The sequence below is a fragment of the Pomacea canaliculata genome, linkage group LG14, assembly GCF_003073045.1.
Source record: "Pomacea canaliculata isolate SZHN2017 linkage group LG14, ASM307304v1, whole genome shotgun sequence".
NCBI classification, from domain to species: Eukaryota; Metazoa; Mollusca; class Gastropoda; order Architaenioglossa; family Ampullariidae; genus Pomacea; species Pomacea canaliculata.
In genome coordinates, this window is record NC_037603.1 from 9,369,150 (window position 1) to 9,381,820 (window position 12,671).

A 12,671-nucleotide genomic window follows, 5' to 3' on the forward strand; every position below is an offset into this window, starting at 1 on the left:
ACTGGTCTCTTGTTCTCAGCGTTAACGCTCATGTCTGTTGTTTCCTTATAAACACCTGTGTGTGTTATTTCAAGCCATAGTTGCCCATGTTTGTTATTTCCGTCATATGAATGTCTAACATCTTGTCTTGATAGTCAGAGGACTTTATTCTGCTCGCTACTACTGTGCACCTTGTTGGAGCGAGCACCAGCTCTCCTCGCACCCTCTGTTTGCTGGGTGCAGTCAGCACCACAGCGCAGTTCCTCACAGACACCCGAGCACGCCTGCACTTTAGAAACACCCCCGGGCTTCTCGATGGCCATTCTGGCAGCAGGTTTGTCCTGCCTTTGAATCAGGCTGTGGGCTCCTCTCCTCTGCTCCTCCTGCACGCCTGTGTAGATGAGATGGCGGCTGCACACCGCGCCGATGAAGGCATGTGGCTGCTATTTCGGGATGCTGGTGCAGTGGTGGTGGTGGTGCCTGAGGGAGTCGGTCAACACGCGCTCACAGCTTGCACTCACTATCTCAGTCGGCTACGGAAATGATCACAGATCATCGCATACACTGCCGCTACTAGTCCACGGGTGTCTAGTACTCAACTAGCTGCCATTAGCTATCATTTACCTAGCTGTCTTTCCACATGGATGGCTATGACTCACGTAGGTGTGCTTAGCGTGCTGTTTTTCACAAGGGTGGCTATTACTTTTCTATATTTTCGTATGGGTAGCTGGCACTCGCCTAGATGAGGTTATCACATCGCGGCTAGTACTTACCTGAATGAGGTGAGCGTGCAATTTTCATTTGAATGCCTATTACTGGCGTGCTAGTCTCACCTAGCTGTCACTGGCGTGCTAGTCTCACCTAGCTATCACTGGCGTGCTAGTCTCACCTAGCTGTCACTGGCGTGCTAGTCTCACCTAGCTGTCACTGGCGTGCTAGTCTCACCTAGCTGTCACTGGCGTGCTAGTCTCACCTAGCTGTCACTGGCGTGCTTGTCTCACCTAGCTGTCACTGGCGTGCTAGTGCCACCTAGCTGTTGCTAGCCTGCCACTTTCACTTGCATGTCCTTGTCAGATGTCAAACCTCGTCAGATGTCTTACCGATGGCTGTGGTAGCAGCTTGTGCCCTTTGATTCTCGTCTGTCTGCAGTGTGCTCAGTCACATCGTCTGTATCGTCTGCCAGCATGTCTCCCACTCACTCTGCCCTCTCCACAAACCAGAGTGAGATAAATTTTGTGTGTGGTGGAGGCCCCGCAGCGCAAAATCATTATCAGTCAGAGTTTTCGCCAGGAAATTTGTACTTCAGATAATATCATCCATTATCTTTCCCTGAGAATAGCAGCAACGCAGATGTGAGGGCCCAGGGTTTTGTTAGTTTTCAGGATTTTTCTAGTTTCTGGGGTTCTGATACTTTTAGGGGCTGAGGAGGATCCTGTCTGAGGTAGATTAGCTCTTGTCCAGACATACCCTCCTTTCTACAGCTACGCCTATCTTTCAGCCTTTTGACAACATTTTTTTAAAATAATAATGGTATGAGTAGAAAGTAATAATCTGTATATAGAAGAAGAAGAAAGAAGACAACTTCCTCCCAACCAGCCATTCAAAAAGCCATGAGGACACTGATAATACAAAGATCCTGCAACTCAAACTTTCTCTTTCGTGACAAAGATCAGGGAACTTTTTGTTTCGTTGCTTTGTAGTAAAATGTTTGCACGCCTGGCTTGATGATGTCATGTTCTTCGCTGATTGGTTCCGCTGTGTGTCACGTGCGCGCGTCTTTCTACCAGTCAGAAAGAAGAGGGTGGTTAACAGTACCTAATCCTTACTTGCTTTCACTGGTCCCTATTGGTTTAATTCGAGTTGTGGCGGCAGAAAGACATTGATACCTGACAAAGGACCTCTGATTTGAGAGAGTGATGGGTGGGGACGGTGCTTCACAAGATGTTGGCGCTGGTGAGACCAAAGCTCAACACAAAGGCTTCCTGCCTGTCATCCACACACAGGTCTTCTTGTTAGTTTAGCACTTGTGGCAAGGGGTGCACCTCTTGGGGTTAGGCTGACATGTAAGGAAAATCCACCCTGAGAGAGGACGGATTTGTAGGAGAGGATGCACCCGTAAGAGTTTGTAGACTTGTGGGAGAAGATGGACTTGTGGGAGAAGATGGAATTGTGGGAGAGGATGGACCTGTACGAGTTTCTAAACTTATAGGAGAGGGTGAACTATGTGAGAGCACGAATGTGTAGAAATGGAGCTGTGGGTTAGGGTAATCTTGTTGGGGCGAGTTTAGGGGAGGAGACGAGTGATGTCACAGGCGATCTCTCGGCGGGAGATCAGATAAGATGGCTTGTATCCAGTTAGTGAACCGGATGACATTTGTGGCACGTAACTGAAAACAAACTGTCTCGACGATTTGCAGGCGAAATAAATAAATAAATAAGGCAGCAGATTGAGTAAACTTTCTTGCTTAGTTCTGTTTTATTAGGAATTTAGTTTCAAAAGGTGTGAACGGAACTTGTGGATCTTATAAAGACATGATATAACAGTGTAAAAAAACAAAACACATGTGGCCTCCATCTGTATCAACTGCTGACAATGGCATCATCTTCAGTTGAGTTTTTGTCCAGTCCATAATTGTTGGAGTCATGGGAACAACACTTCGGCTCACTTGTAGTCCAGTCAGCGGATATTTAAAGGGATTGTAAAGGCAAAATAAAACTGCTTAGAATCGCGTACAGAGTAGGATACATTTGAATCTCGTCTATTTATATGTGTGTTCTTGTGGAAAACGTTGAAGGTTTTTAGTAGAATGTTGTGTTTAATAAGAGAAATTACATGGGACTCTTTTTTTGCTTCCACGAAGTCTCGTTCTCCGTCACGTGACCCTATGACGTGTGGTTTCCATAGTGACAACCATGCCTCGAGAATGTGCTGCACCCGACTGCCACGAAAAGATGGGAAAAGATTCAAAATTTTCTTTTCATCAGTTTCCTAAAGACAAGGCGATACGCAAAGAGTGGGTCATACCCATAGAAAGACTCGATCCCAGTACGAAAAAGCTTTGGGAGCCCAAAGAGTGGGACGTATTATGCTGCAAGCCATCTTGATTGTAGATTAGTCTGGATATCACTAATCCAACGCAAATTCTTCCCAATGACCACAGACACTTCATTCAGAGACTGACGTCATAAGGAGACTGACGTCATAAGGAGACTGATGTCATAAGGAGACTGACGTCATACGGAGACTGACGTCATAAGGAGACTGACGTCATAAGGAGACAATTTTAGTCTTCCATCTCGTGAAGCAATCGCGATTACTCGGCGGAAGGACACAAAGGTCGATTTCACTGGATTTTTTCAATGTTTATAAACATCGGCAACCGACATAGTGCTAATAAGTGGTAATTAAGTGAGAAACGAATCCTTTATTTCTCCTGTGTCGCTCTCGTGCTCTGTCATTGTAACTAAATATAGTTTTCAAACGTTTGACCGTCACACAGCCTTATCACAAGCCTTGAGCATCCCTTTAAGGCACGTGTACACCTGCAGTGGAGACTTTGTGCAGCCGATGAGTGTTTGAGTCCAGGGAACACCTGTATTCAGTATTTTTATCATCACTTTGTCGGCTTTGTCATTTTGTGTGCACTCTCTTTCATCAGTATATGGCGATGTGGGAAATATGTGATGCCGTGCAAAGTGCGTGTTTCACTTTCCCCATAAGACAAATAAAATTGTTTTTGTTTTGTTTGCATTAGATTACGATTTTTCAATGAAATAGTCAAGTAGTGTTTGAAGGATTAAACAGTTAGAGACCGCATTTTCTACAGGCCAGGTTTTTGTCAGGGTTGTACCCGTCTCCTCTGTCTCGCTGCCTTAACTTCCCAACACTAAGGAGTCAGGAATTCTGGGTCACGTAGGTCACGTGGGTCATGTGGTCAAGCTACCGGCACCACACGGGTATCGGTGTGCATAGGTCTTAAAAGCTGGTGCCCCAACCACTCGGCCTTTTGCTTCCTGAAACTGAAGCCCCCAAAGTAACATCGAGAGCAGGTTTAAAACAATGCTATTAGAATATACAAAACGTGAGAAATAACAAAACATATTGCTCAATAACTTCCTTAGCAATAATTAATGGGACAAACTTGAGTGGCTCACTGTCTCCAATTGAAATCTTCGTGATGTACAAGAAGTTTAAATCTTCATGATTCTTGAAAAACGTTTGGAAGGTGTGGTCGGTGGCAGCGGCCTCTGAGAGTGTTTAAAGCGGCGGCACTGAGTACTGGGTGGCTCCTCCTGCTTGTTAGCAACTGAGTGCATTGTAGTCACTACATTAGTGCTGTCAGCTATGCTGCTATCTCCTGTCTAATTGGCTTAGTGCTGTCAGCTATGCTGCTATCTCGTGTCTAATTGGCTTAGTACTGTCAGCTATGCTGCTATCTCCTGTCTAATTGGCTTAGTGCTGTCAGCTATGCTGCTATCTCCTGTCTAATTGGCTTAGTACTGTCAGCTATGCTGCTATCTCCTGTCTAATTGGCTTAGTGCTGTCAGCTATGCTGCTATCTCCTGTCTAATTGGCTTAGTGCTGTCAGCTATGCTGCTATCTCCTGTCTAATTGGCTTAGTGCTGTCAGCTATGCTGCTATCTCCTGTCTAATTGGCTTAGTGCTGTCAGCTATGCTATCTCGTGTCTAACATTACTTAGTGCTGTCAGCTGTGCTGCTATCTCGTGTCTAACATGGCTTAGTGCTGTCAGCTATGCTGCTATCTCGTGTCTAACATTACTTAGTGCTGTCAGCTGTGCTGCTATCTCGTGTCTAACATGGCTTAGTGCTGTCAGCTATGCAGCTATCTCGTGTCTAACGTGGCTTAGTGCTGTCAGCTATGCTGCTATCTCCTGTCTAACATTACTTAGTACTGTCAGCTATGCTGCTATCTCGTGTCTAACATTACGTAGTACTGTCAGCTATGCTATCTCGTGTCTAACATGCCTTAGTACTGTCAGCTATGCTGCTATCTCCTGTCTGCCATTTCACTGGCAAATATCCTCAGTCTTTCCCGAAGAATTACAATCAAGTAATCATGTATAGTCCTGTGATTGTCTACCAAGTTCCGTGTGTCAGTATGGTAACCCTGTGCTTTTGTCGATTCCAATGTCTGGCGCTGGCCGGGTGGCTAGTGTACAGAATGGAGTATAGGGTAGATAGTGCAGGCAGTGACTGTCGGGGTATGCAATGGATGTCGGTGTGTCAACAGTCTCCTGCTGCTTGATGTGTCTGATCAACCTTGCTTTGTGACTGGTGTCATGTGCACACAAGGTGACGACACACCTGTTGAATGCAAGCGTTTGTGAAAACACAGGTAAGAGGACTGTCACAGGCGTCTGCACACCTGACTGCCACTAAACCATTTGAAAGGGTAGAGCCTACCTTGTAGCTTTTGTACAGAAGGCCAGCTTATGTGTACATTAGTGCATGGGTGTGTTGGAGGGGTGGTGTATGTATGTGTGTGTATGTATGTGAGAGAGAGATTGAATGTGTGTGTGTGAGAGAGAGAGAGATTGAATGTGTGTGAGAGAGAGATTGAATGTGTGTGAGAGAGAGAGGTTGAATGTGTGTGTGAAAGAGATGGATATTGAATGTGTGTGTGTGAGAGAGATGGATATTGAATGTGTGTGTGAGTGAGGGAAGGAGGTAACACAACCCAGTAAGCAGAACTTTCTCATAATTAATTCTTATTTAAATTCAGATGTATATTTATCACATCAGGTGTCTCCGTGAAGAACCTACAAATAGGATGAATATTAAAGTGTTAATGATAATTAAAGTGTGTTAATGATTATTAGAGAGTGTTGAAGACATTTCCGGGGGACATTGAAAACCACTTCATACAAATTGGACATCAGCTTAAATAGGTGGGGTCAGGTTAAAAAGAAGAGTGTGTGGGATCTCTCTGTAAACAACAAGAGTGTTGGGATCTCTCTGTAAACAACAAGAGTGTGGGATCTCTCTGTAAGCAACAAGTGTGTTTGTGGGATCTCTCTGTAAGCAATAAGAGTGTGTGGGATCTGTCTGTAAGCAAGAAAGATGTGGGATCTGTCTGTAAGCAAGAAGAGTGTGGGATCTGTCTGTAAGCAACAAGAGTGTGGGATCTCTCTATAAGCAATAAGAGTGTGGGATCTCTCTGTAAGCAAGAAGATGTTTGGCAGAAGCTGACGCCATGTCATACATGTAGTTACCGCCCCTAACGAGACACGGCCTCCTGGCCTACTATACAACAAGCCCTGGCCTCACCTGGCCTCACCTGGCCTGCTGTGTACTAGGCAATAAACGTCTCATTAGGTGTAGTAATCTCTGTACAATGAAGTTTTGGATTTCGTGTTTACTCTTACTGCGCTGAAGCTTTAAGTGAGCTGTGCGCTACGTTTGTTAAAGCCCTGCATCTCCACACTTGTCAGAGCTCGGCGGAAAACAAACAAGAAGATGTCAGCGTGATGGAACACACCAGGTGTGGGAGGCTGGGCGCCTGCAAAGAGTTTACTGCCAAATGTCTCTTCTTTCTCTCACATGAGACTCTGTCCACACAACCGTTGTCTTTTTTTTTTCTGTAAGTGTAATAATGACATGGAGGGTGAGGAAGGGGTGTTGCTCACCCTATGAAATAGTGAGAGATAGAAAGTGCCGTGCTGACTGCTGTGTCTGAGACAGACAGGACGTGCTGCTGACAGCACGAGCCAAGGCTGCAGACGAAGACAGACCGGCTGCAGTGATAAACCTTATTACTGCTGTTTACATGCCAGTGGAGCTTGCTTGTCTAAGTCATGCAATACTGTTCCCACTAGGTAAAAAACATACAATAACAAACAGCTTGTCTCGCTGTCTCACCAATCTCTTTCTACAGACGTCATGTTCTCTCCTCGCGGTTTAAGTCGAGGCTGTATCTTTAAAGGACTAGTAGGGTGCAATATTTTTCTGATGATCGTGCAAAGTTCAGTACGAGACACTCACATCCTGAGGAATAGCCGCCTCCGCTCTCGACACACGCACCAGACATCAGCTTGCACAGAAAGGTCAAAGTGTCCACAGCACGTTTGTACGCATGCGCGCCCAATTAACATATGATCCAACCTTCTGCCGTTGGTAGACGCCTTGACGATGGAAACATATTTATGTACAATCTTGACGTCACGTGTTCTTGGCCTTGACCTGCGCCATGTTTGTAAGTAGGTATCGCGAGATAGTATTTTGCACTGAACTTTGCCCGATTATTAGAAAACAGGTGCACCCAGGTAGTGCTTTAACAGGCCGATCCACCGGCTAGAATCTGTGCTGAGTACCGCATGCGCGATAAGCACCACTGGCACCACGGTTACACTCCCGTGGAGGATACACGTGCGAGGGTACGTGGGACAGCGGTTACCGGTCTCACCAGCCTGTAAGCCCCACATCACACTGAGCCGTCATCTCTAGCTCTACAAAAGGACAGATACCCAGTACTAGAGTACTAGACAACCCACTATCACCTAGCACTCTCCTCCAAGCTAATCTACCCACTCAACTAACATAACTACGCCTTAACCATCTTTATGACACGTGATCAAACTGTCATCATCTACACTCTACAGCTTGAGTGACCTGCAGAGGTTTATCCTCAGCTTCCTTCCTCTGTTCTTTTTAATGACTTCTCTGATGACAAACAATTGCCAGTCTAAGCACTGAATCTTTGACACTGAAATGTGTGGCCAGGCCGCTCACACACAGCTAGTCCTCCTTTCCCTCTGTCTCCATGGTTTCATTTTTCCCTATAATTTTATGCATTTATTTATTTCATACACTTGTTGGATATCAGAGTGCTGTCTAATATTCCCATACATCCGTGATCATATAGCACTTCACTTTATTATTATTATTCCCTTTTCCGCCCGTTATTCCCTTTTATTCCCTGCTGTCTTGGTTGTTTTTCCAATGTCTTCCTACTATTGTTGTTGTAATTACTATCATTTCTAAAGCGCAATAGGAGCTTGCTCGTAGGGCTGGGATATGGTGCTACAAAAATAACCTGAAATATATGTTGTTGTTGTTGTTGTTGTTGTTGTTGTTGTTGTTGTTGTTGTTTAGACATGTAGTCACACCGTCACCATATTCACGACAGCAAACAACAACTGCTACCAAACCGTCACCTTTTGATGAAATGGTGACTACGACCTACTACACTGACCTCTTGATAACTGATAACCTTCACGTCTCCTCACTATCATCACCATCACCATCGTCCTGTAGACCTTGATACTAGGCTGTTGATGCTGTGCAGGTACGGGTACCTTTGGGCGGGTGGTTTTGGTTCGAGAGACTGGCACTAAGCAGTATCGGGCACTAAAGGTCATGGCCATAACACAGGTCATTCGGCTGAAGCAGGTGGAACACATCAAGAACGAGAAGGAGATCCTGGCTACTGTGTCCCACCCCTTCATCGTCAACATGTGAGTTGCTTTCTCTTCCATTCCTTTTGTTACAATTTCTGTGCTCGTGTGTACACGTGTATATATATAGACTAACTGGAGAACTCACAGTATTGTGAAGTCCATGCCAGTGTGTATATATATATAGACTAACCGGAGAACTAACAGTATTGTGAAGTCCATGCCAGTGTATATATATAGACTAACCGGAGAACTCACAGTATTGTGAAGTCCACGCCAGTGTGTATATATATATAGACTAACTGAAGAACTCACAGTATTGTGAAGTCCATGCCAGTGTGTATATAACTAACAGTGTATATAATAACTAACCGGATAACAGTATTGTGAAGTCCACGCCAGTATATATATATAGACTAACCAGATAACTCACTATATTGTGAAGTCCATGCCAGCACATATATATGTATCGACTAACCTGATAACTCGCAGTGCTATGCAGTCCACACCAATATATAAATGATATACAGACTAGCCAGATAGCTGACAGTGCTATGCAGTCCACATTAATATATAAATTATATACAGACTAGCCAGATAGCTGACAGTATTATGCAGTCCACACCAATATATAAATTATATACAGCCTAGACAGATAGCTGACAGTGCTATGCAGTCCACATTAATATATAAATTATATACAGACTAGCCAGATAGCTGACAGTATTATGCAGTCCACATTAATATATAAATTATATACAGACTAGCCAGATAGCTGACAGTATTATGCAGTCCCCACCAATATATAAATTATATACAGACTAGCCAGATAGCTGACAGTGCTATGCAGTCCACATTAACATATAAATTATATACAGACTAGCCAGATAGCTGACAGTGCTATGCAGTCCACATTAACATATAAATTATATACAGACTAGCCAGATAGCTGACAGTGCTATCGAGTTCATGCAGCAGTACCTAGCTTGATCGAGCTGAGTGCCACGCAGTCCAAAGCAATCTTGAGCGACTGGATTCAATAAACATTCCTGGCGCCTAATAAGCCGTCTCATCACGTGGTCTCGAGATCTTGCTGTAACTATACAGAACATTCTGCAGCACGCGCATGCGCGTGTGTGTGTGGAGGAACTGCGTGCACTCGACATGCCCGTCCACTGACTGGGGAGACATCGGTCTGTAACATTAGGTTTTGCGGACCACACGAGAGAAATGTCTGTGCTCGATGCCTGAAAATGTCAGTAAATGTGACGAGTTCTTTAACCTGCGGGCAGCCAGTAAGTGACTGACCGTTACTAGGAGTCAACATGGAAAAGGTACTTAACTCTAAATCCAACCCTCTTCTTCCGAGTAGACTCACTGATAAACAACTGCAGGGAGGGAGACAGTCGTTGTTGCTGGCTAGGGAGGCATGACCCCCTGTGGGACCCCGGGGTATGCTTGCCTAGCAAGCATTGTAAGAATAGGGTCCCTGCCATCCAGCCAGGCATGTCGTAAGAGGCGACTAAGGTGGAACACCCACCTAGAGGTAAAATAGGTTTTGGTAGGAAATAACAACCCACTTTATGTAAAAAAAATCATGTTACAGAAACTAAAACCAGAGAACTCGTCACAGATGCGAAGGTAATGAAGCACACCAGGAGACTGGACTTAATGACGACGACAGCCAAACCCGAAAAAGGGAGCTGGCGCCCCAGACAGGGATTTACTGAAGCCGAGGCAGAAGTTGAAGGTGGGTGCTGGAGGGACTCCAACCTGTACCAGACTGGCAGGAGCTCCAATTAGTCAAGGAGTTACAACTACAACTTGGACATCTGGAGTCAGTGAGGTCAGATGGACCGGCACGGGAAAGAGGAGACTAGGTCAGGACATACCATCTTGTTCTCAGGAAGATCAGACGTCAGCACTCTGAAGGAGTAGCTCTACTCTCAACAGAAAACGGAAAAGGCACTGCTTGGAATGAGCCTTATGGACCCAGGCTTTTGAGAGGCAAGATTCCATTCAAAGACACCAAGCTGACAGTGCTAGCTTGCTATGCACCAACAAATGACTCCTGAGGCAGAAGACAGGATGCTTTTACGATCAGCTCCAGCAGCCTCAGAAAGCGTCCAGCCCACGACATGTTGCTCATATGGCGACCTCAATGCCAAGGTGGGAAGTTGACAACACTACAGGGAGATGTCATGGCAAACATGGAATCGGAACCATCAATGACAACGGAGAGAGAACTGAGACTTTTGTGAAGAAAAACAACCTACTGATTGGAGGCACACTCTTCCCACACAAAGAATCCACAAGGCAACATGGACATCACCAATGGACCACAAAGAGAACCAGATAGACCATTTATCATCAACCGAAAATGAGGAGCTCACTTCAATGTTAGAGCCTACAGAGGAGCAGACATTGCAGTGACCACACTCTTGTGATAGCACAGTTTCTCTGAAGCTGCGTCGATCACGAGGAAAAACAGAGCACGTCAGCAGAGAGTGGACTCTGGCAAACTGAAAAATCCAGCCACCGAAAGGCCTTTGCTATGGAAGTAAAGAACAGGTTCCAGCACTAGAGACCAACAAAGATGACCTTAGACGACTTCAATCGAGTCTTAAGGAATCAGGAGAGAAAATACTGGCTTCCAACGGAAAAAGAAAGAACAGTGGATCAGAGAAGAGACATGGAAGAAGATAGAAGAGAGAAAGTCAGCCAAACAAAGAATCAACAGCACCAGATCTGAACGCCTGAAGGAACAACTCAGACAAAGTATACAAAACTAAACAAAGAGGTAAAGAGGATGGCAAGAACCGACAAAAAGAGACCACATAGAGAAAACTGGCAGAGTGAAGCAGAAAAATGCAGCAAGTAAAAATGACCTGAAGACACTGTACGAAGATAAAGAAACAAAAAGCAGCAGCGGGGTTTGAACAGTGATGTTCCAGTGAAAGACATGAGGGTACGGTAATGATATTTGTTATAGAGGGAGAGGCAGGAAAAACTACAGGAGCGCTGGAGGGAGCATGATTTTGAGTCGGTTCTGAACAGAGCCAGATCCCTCAGCTTGCAACATCCAGCCAGCAGCTATAGACCTTGACATCTGCACAGACCACTGCAAGCCTGGAAGAAGTGACAGCAGCAGTCAAAGACAATGAAGAAGCGGCAAAGCACCAGGGCAGATGGAAGTAACAGCAGAGATGTTGAAAGCAGATATAGAATGTGACAGCTCCCAAGCTGAACTGAAATCTTCAGGCAAATTTGGGAAGCAGGGCAGGTCCCTGTTGCGTGGAAGACAGGAAGACTCATCTTCAAGTTACCCAAGAAAGGAGATCTTGGAGACTGCAATAATTGGAGGGCATAACACTTCTTTCCCTCACAGCAAGGTCTTCAGCAAGATTGTTTTGTCAAGACTGACGGCAACTCTTGAGAAAAGACCTCCGACCACAGCAAGCAGGATTTCGCGCCTGGCGATCCTTCTCTGAACACATCTTCATTCTGCGACAAATTCCTGGAGCAGAGCAACGAATGGAACACACCGCTGTAATCAATTTCATCGACCTGGAGAAGGCTTTTGACAGCATCCACCGAGAGTCCCATTATGGAAGATCCTGAGACATTACGGAGTCCTGCAAAACTTGTTCAGGTCATTGCAATGCTGTACAGCGATTTCAAATCCCAGGTTGTCTGTGACACGGAGCTCACAGACCCCTTCAACGTCAGTACCGGGGGTGAAGCAGGGCTGCATTCTGTCGCCGTTCGCTCTCTATCTCTGGCCATGGACTGGATCATGAAAGACTTCCACCAACAGTGAGAGGAGAGGGATCCAGATGGACCATGACTATGACAAGCAACAACAGCGCCTAGAAGACTTAGACGGTTTGCTGATGACATTGCCCTGCTGTCACACCGCCACCAAGGACATGCATGAAAAAACAAATGCCTTCTCAGAAACAGCTGGAAAACCTTGGCTTGAAGGTCAGCACAAAGAAAACGAAAAGGATGAGAGTGAACGCCAGAGTCCAAGACAGCATCAAACTAAATGAGAAGAGATATGAGGAAGTTGACAGTTTCACCTATCTTGGCGTCCAACAATGTCAAACACCGGGGATGCGGAGGTGGAGATTCGACCGACTGGCGAAAGCCAGCCAGGCCTTTCGCCTCACTCAGGAGCACATGGAAGGCAAAAACATCAGCCAGAAGATCAACGCTGAGAATCTTCAAGTCAAATGTATCAGCACCCACTCTTTATGGATCAGAATCTTGGAAGA

General features: G+C 45.4%; 1 protein-coding gene across 1 annotated transcript in view; it reads left to right on the forward strand.

Moving 5' to 3' along the window:
* The window catches only part of LOC112555942 (cAMP-dependent protein kinase catalytic subunit PRKX-like), a 29,564-nt gene that overhangs the window by 4,984 nt on the left and 11,909 nt on the right, over positions 1-12,671 (forward strand). The window contains exon 2 of the mRNA XM_025224554.1: positions 8,286-8,454. Within this exon, the coding sequence (XP_025080339.1) occupies positions 8,286-8,454 (169 nt within the window). The remainder of the gene's footprint in view (positions 1-8,285; positions 8,455-12,671) is intronic.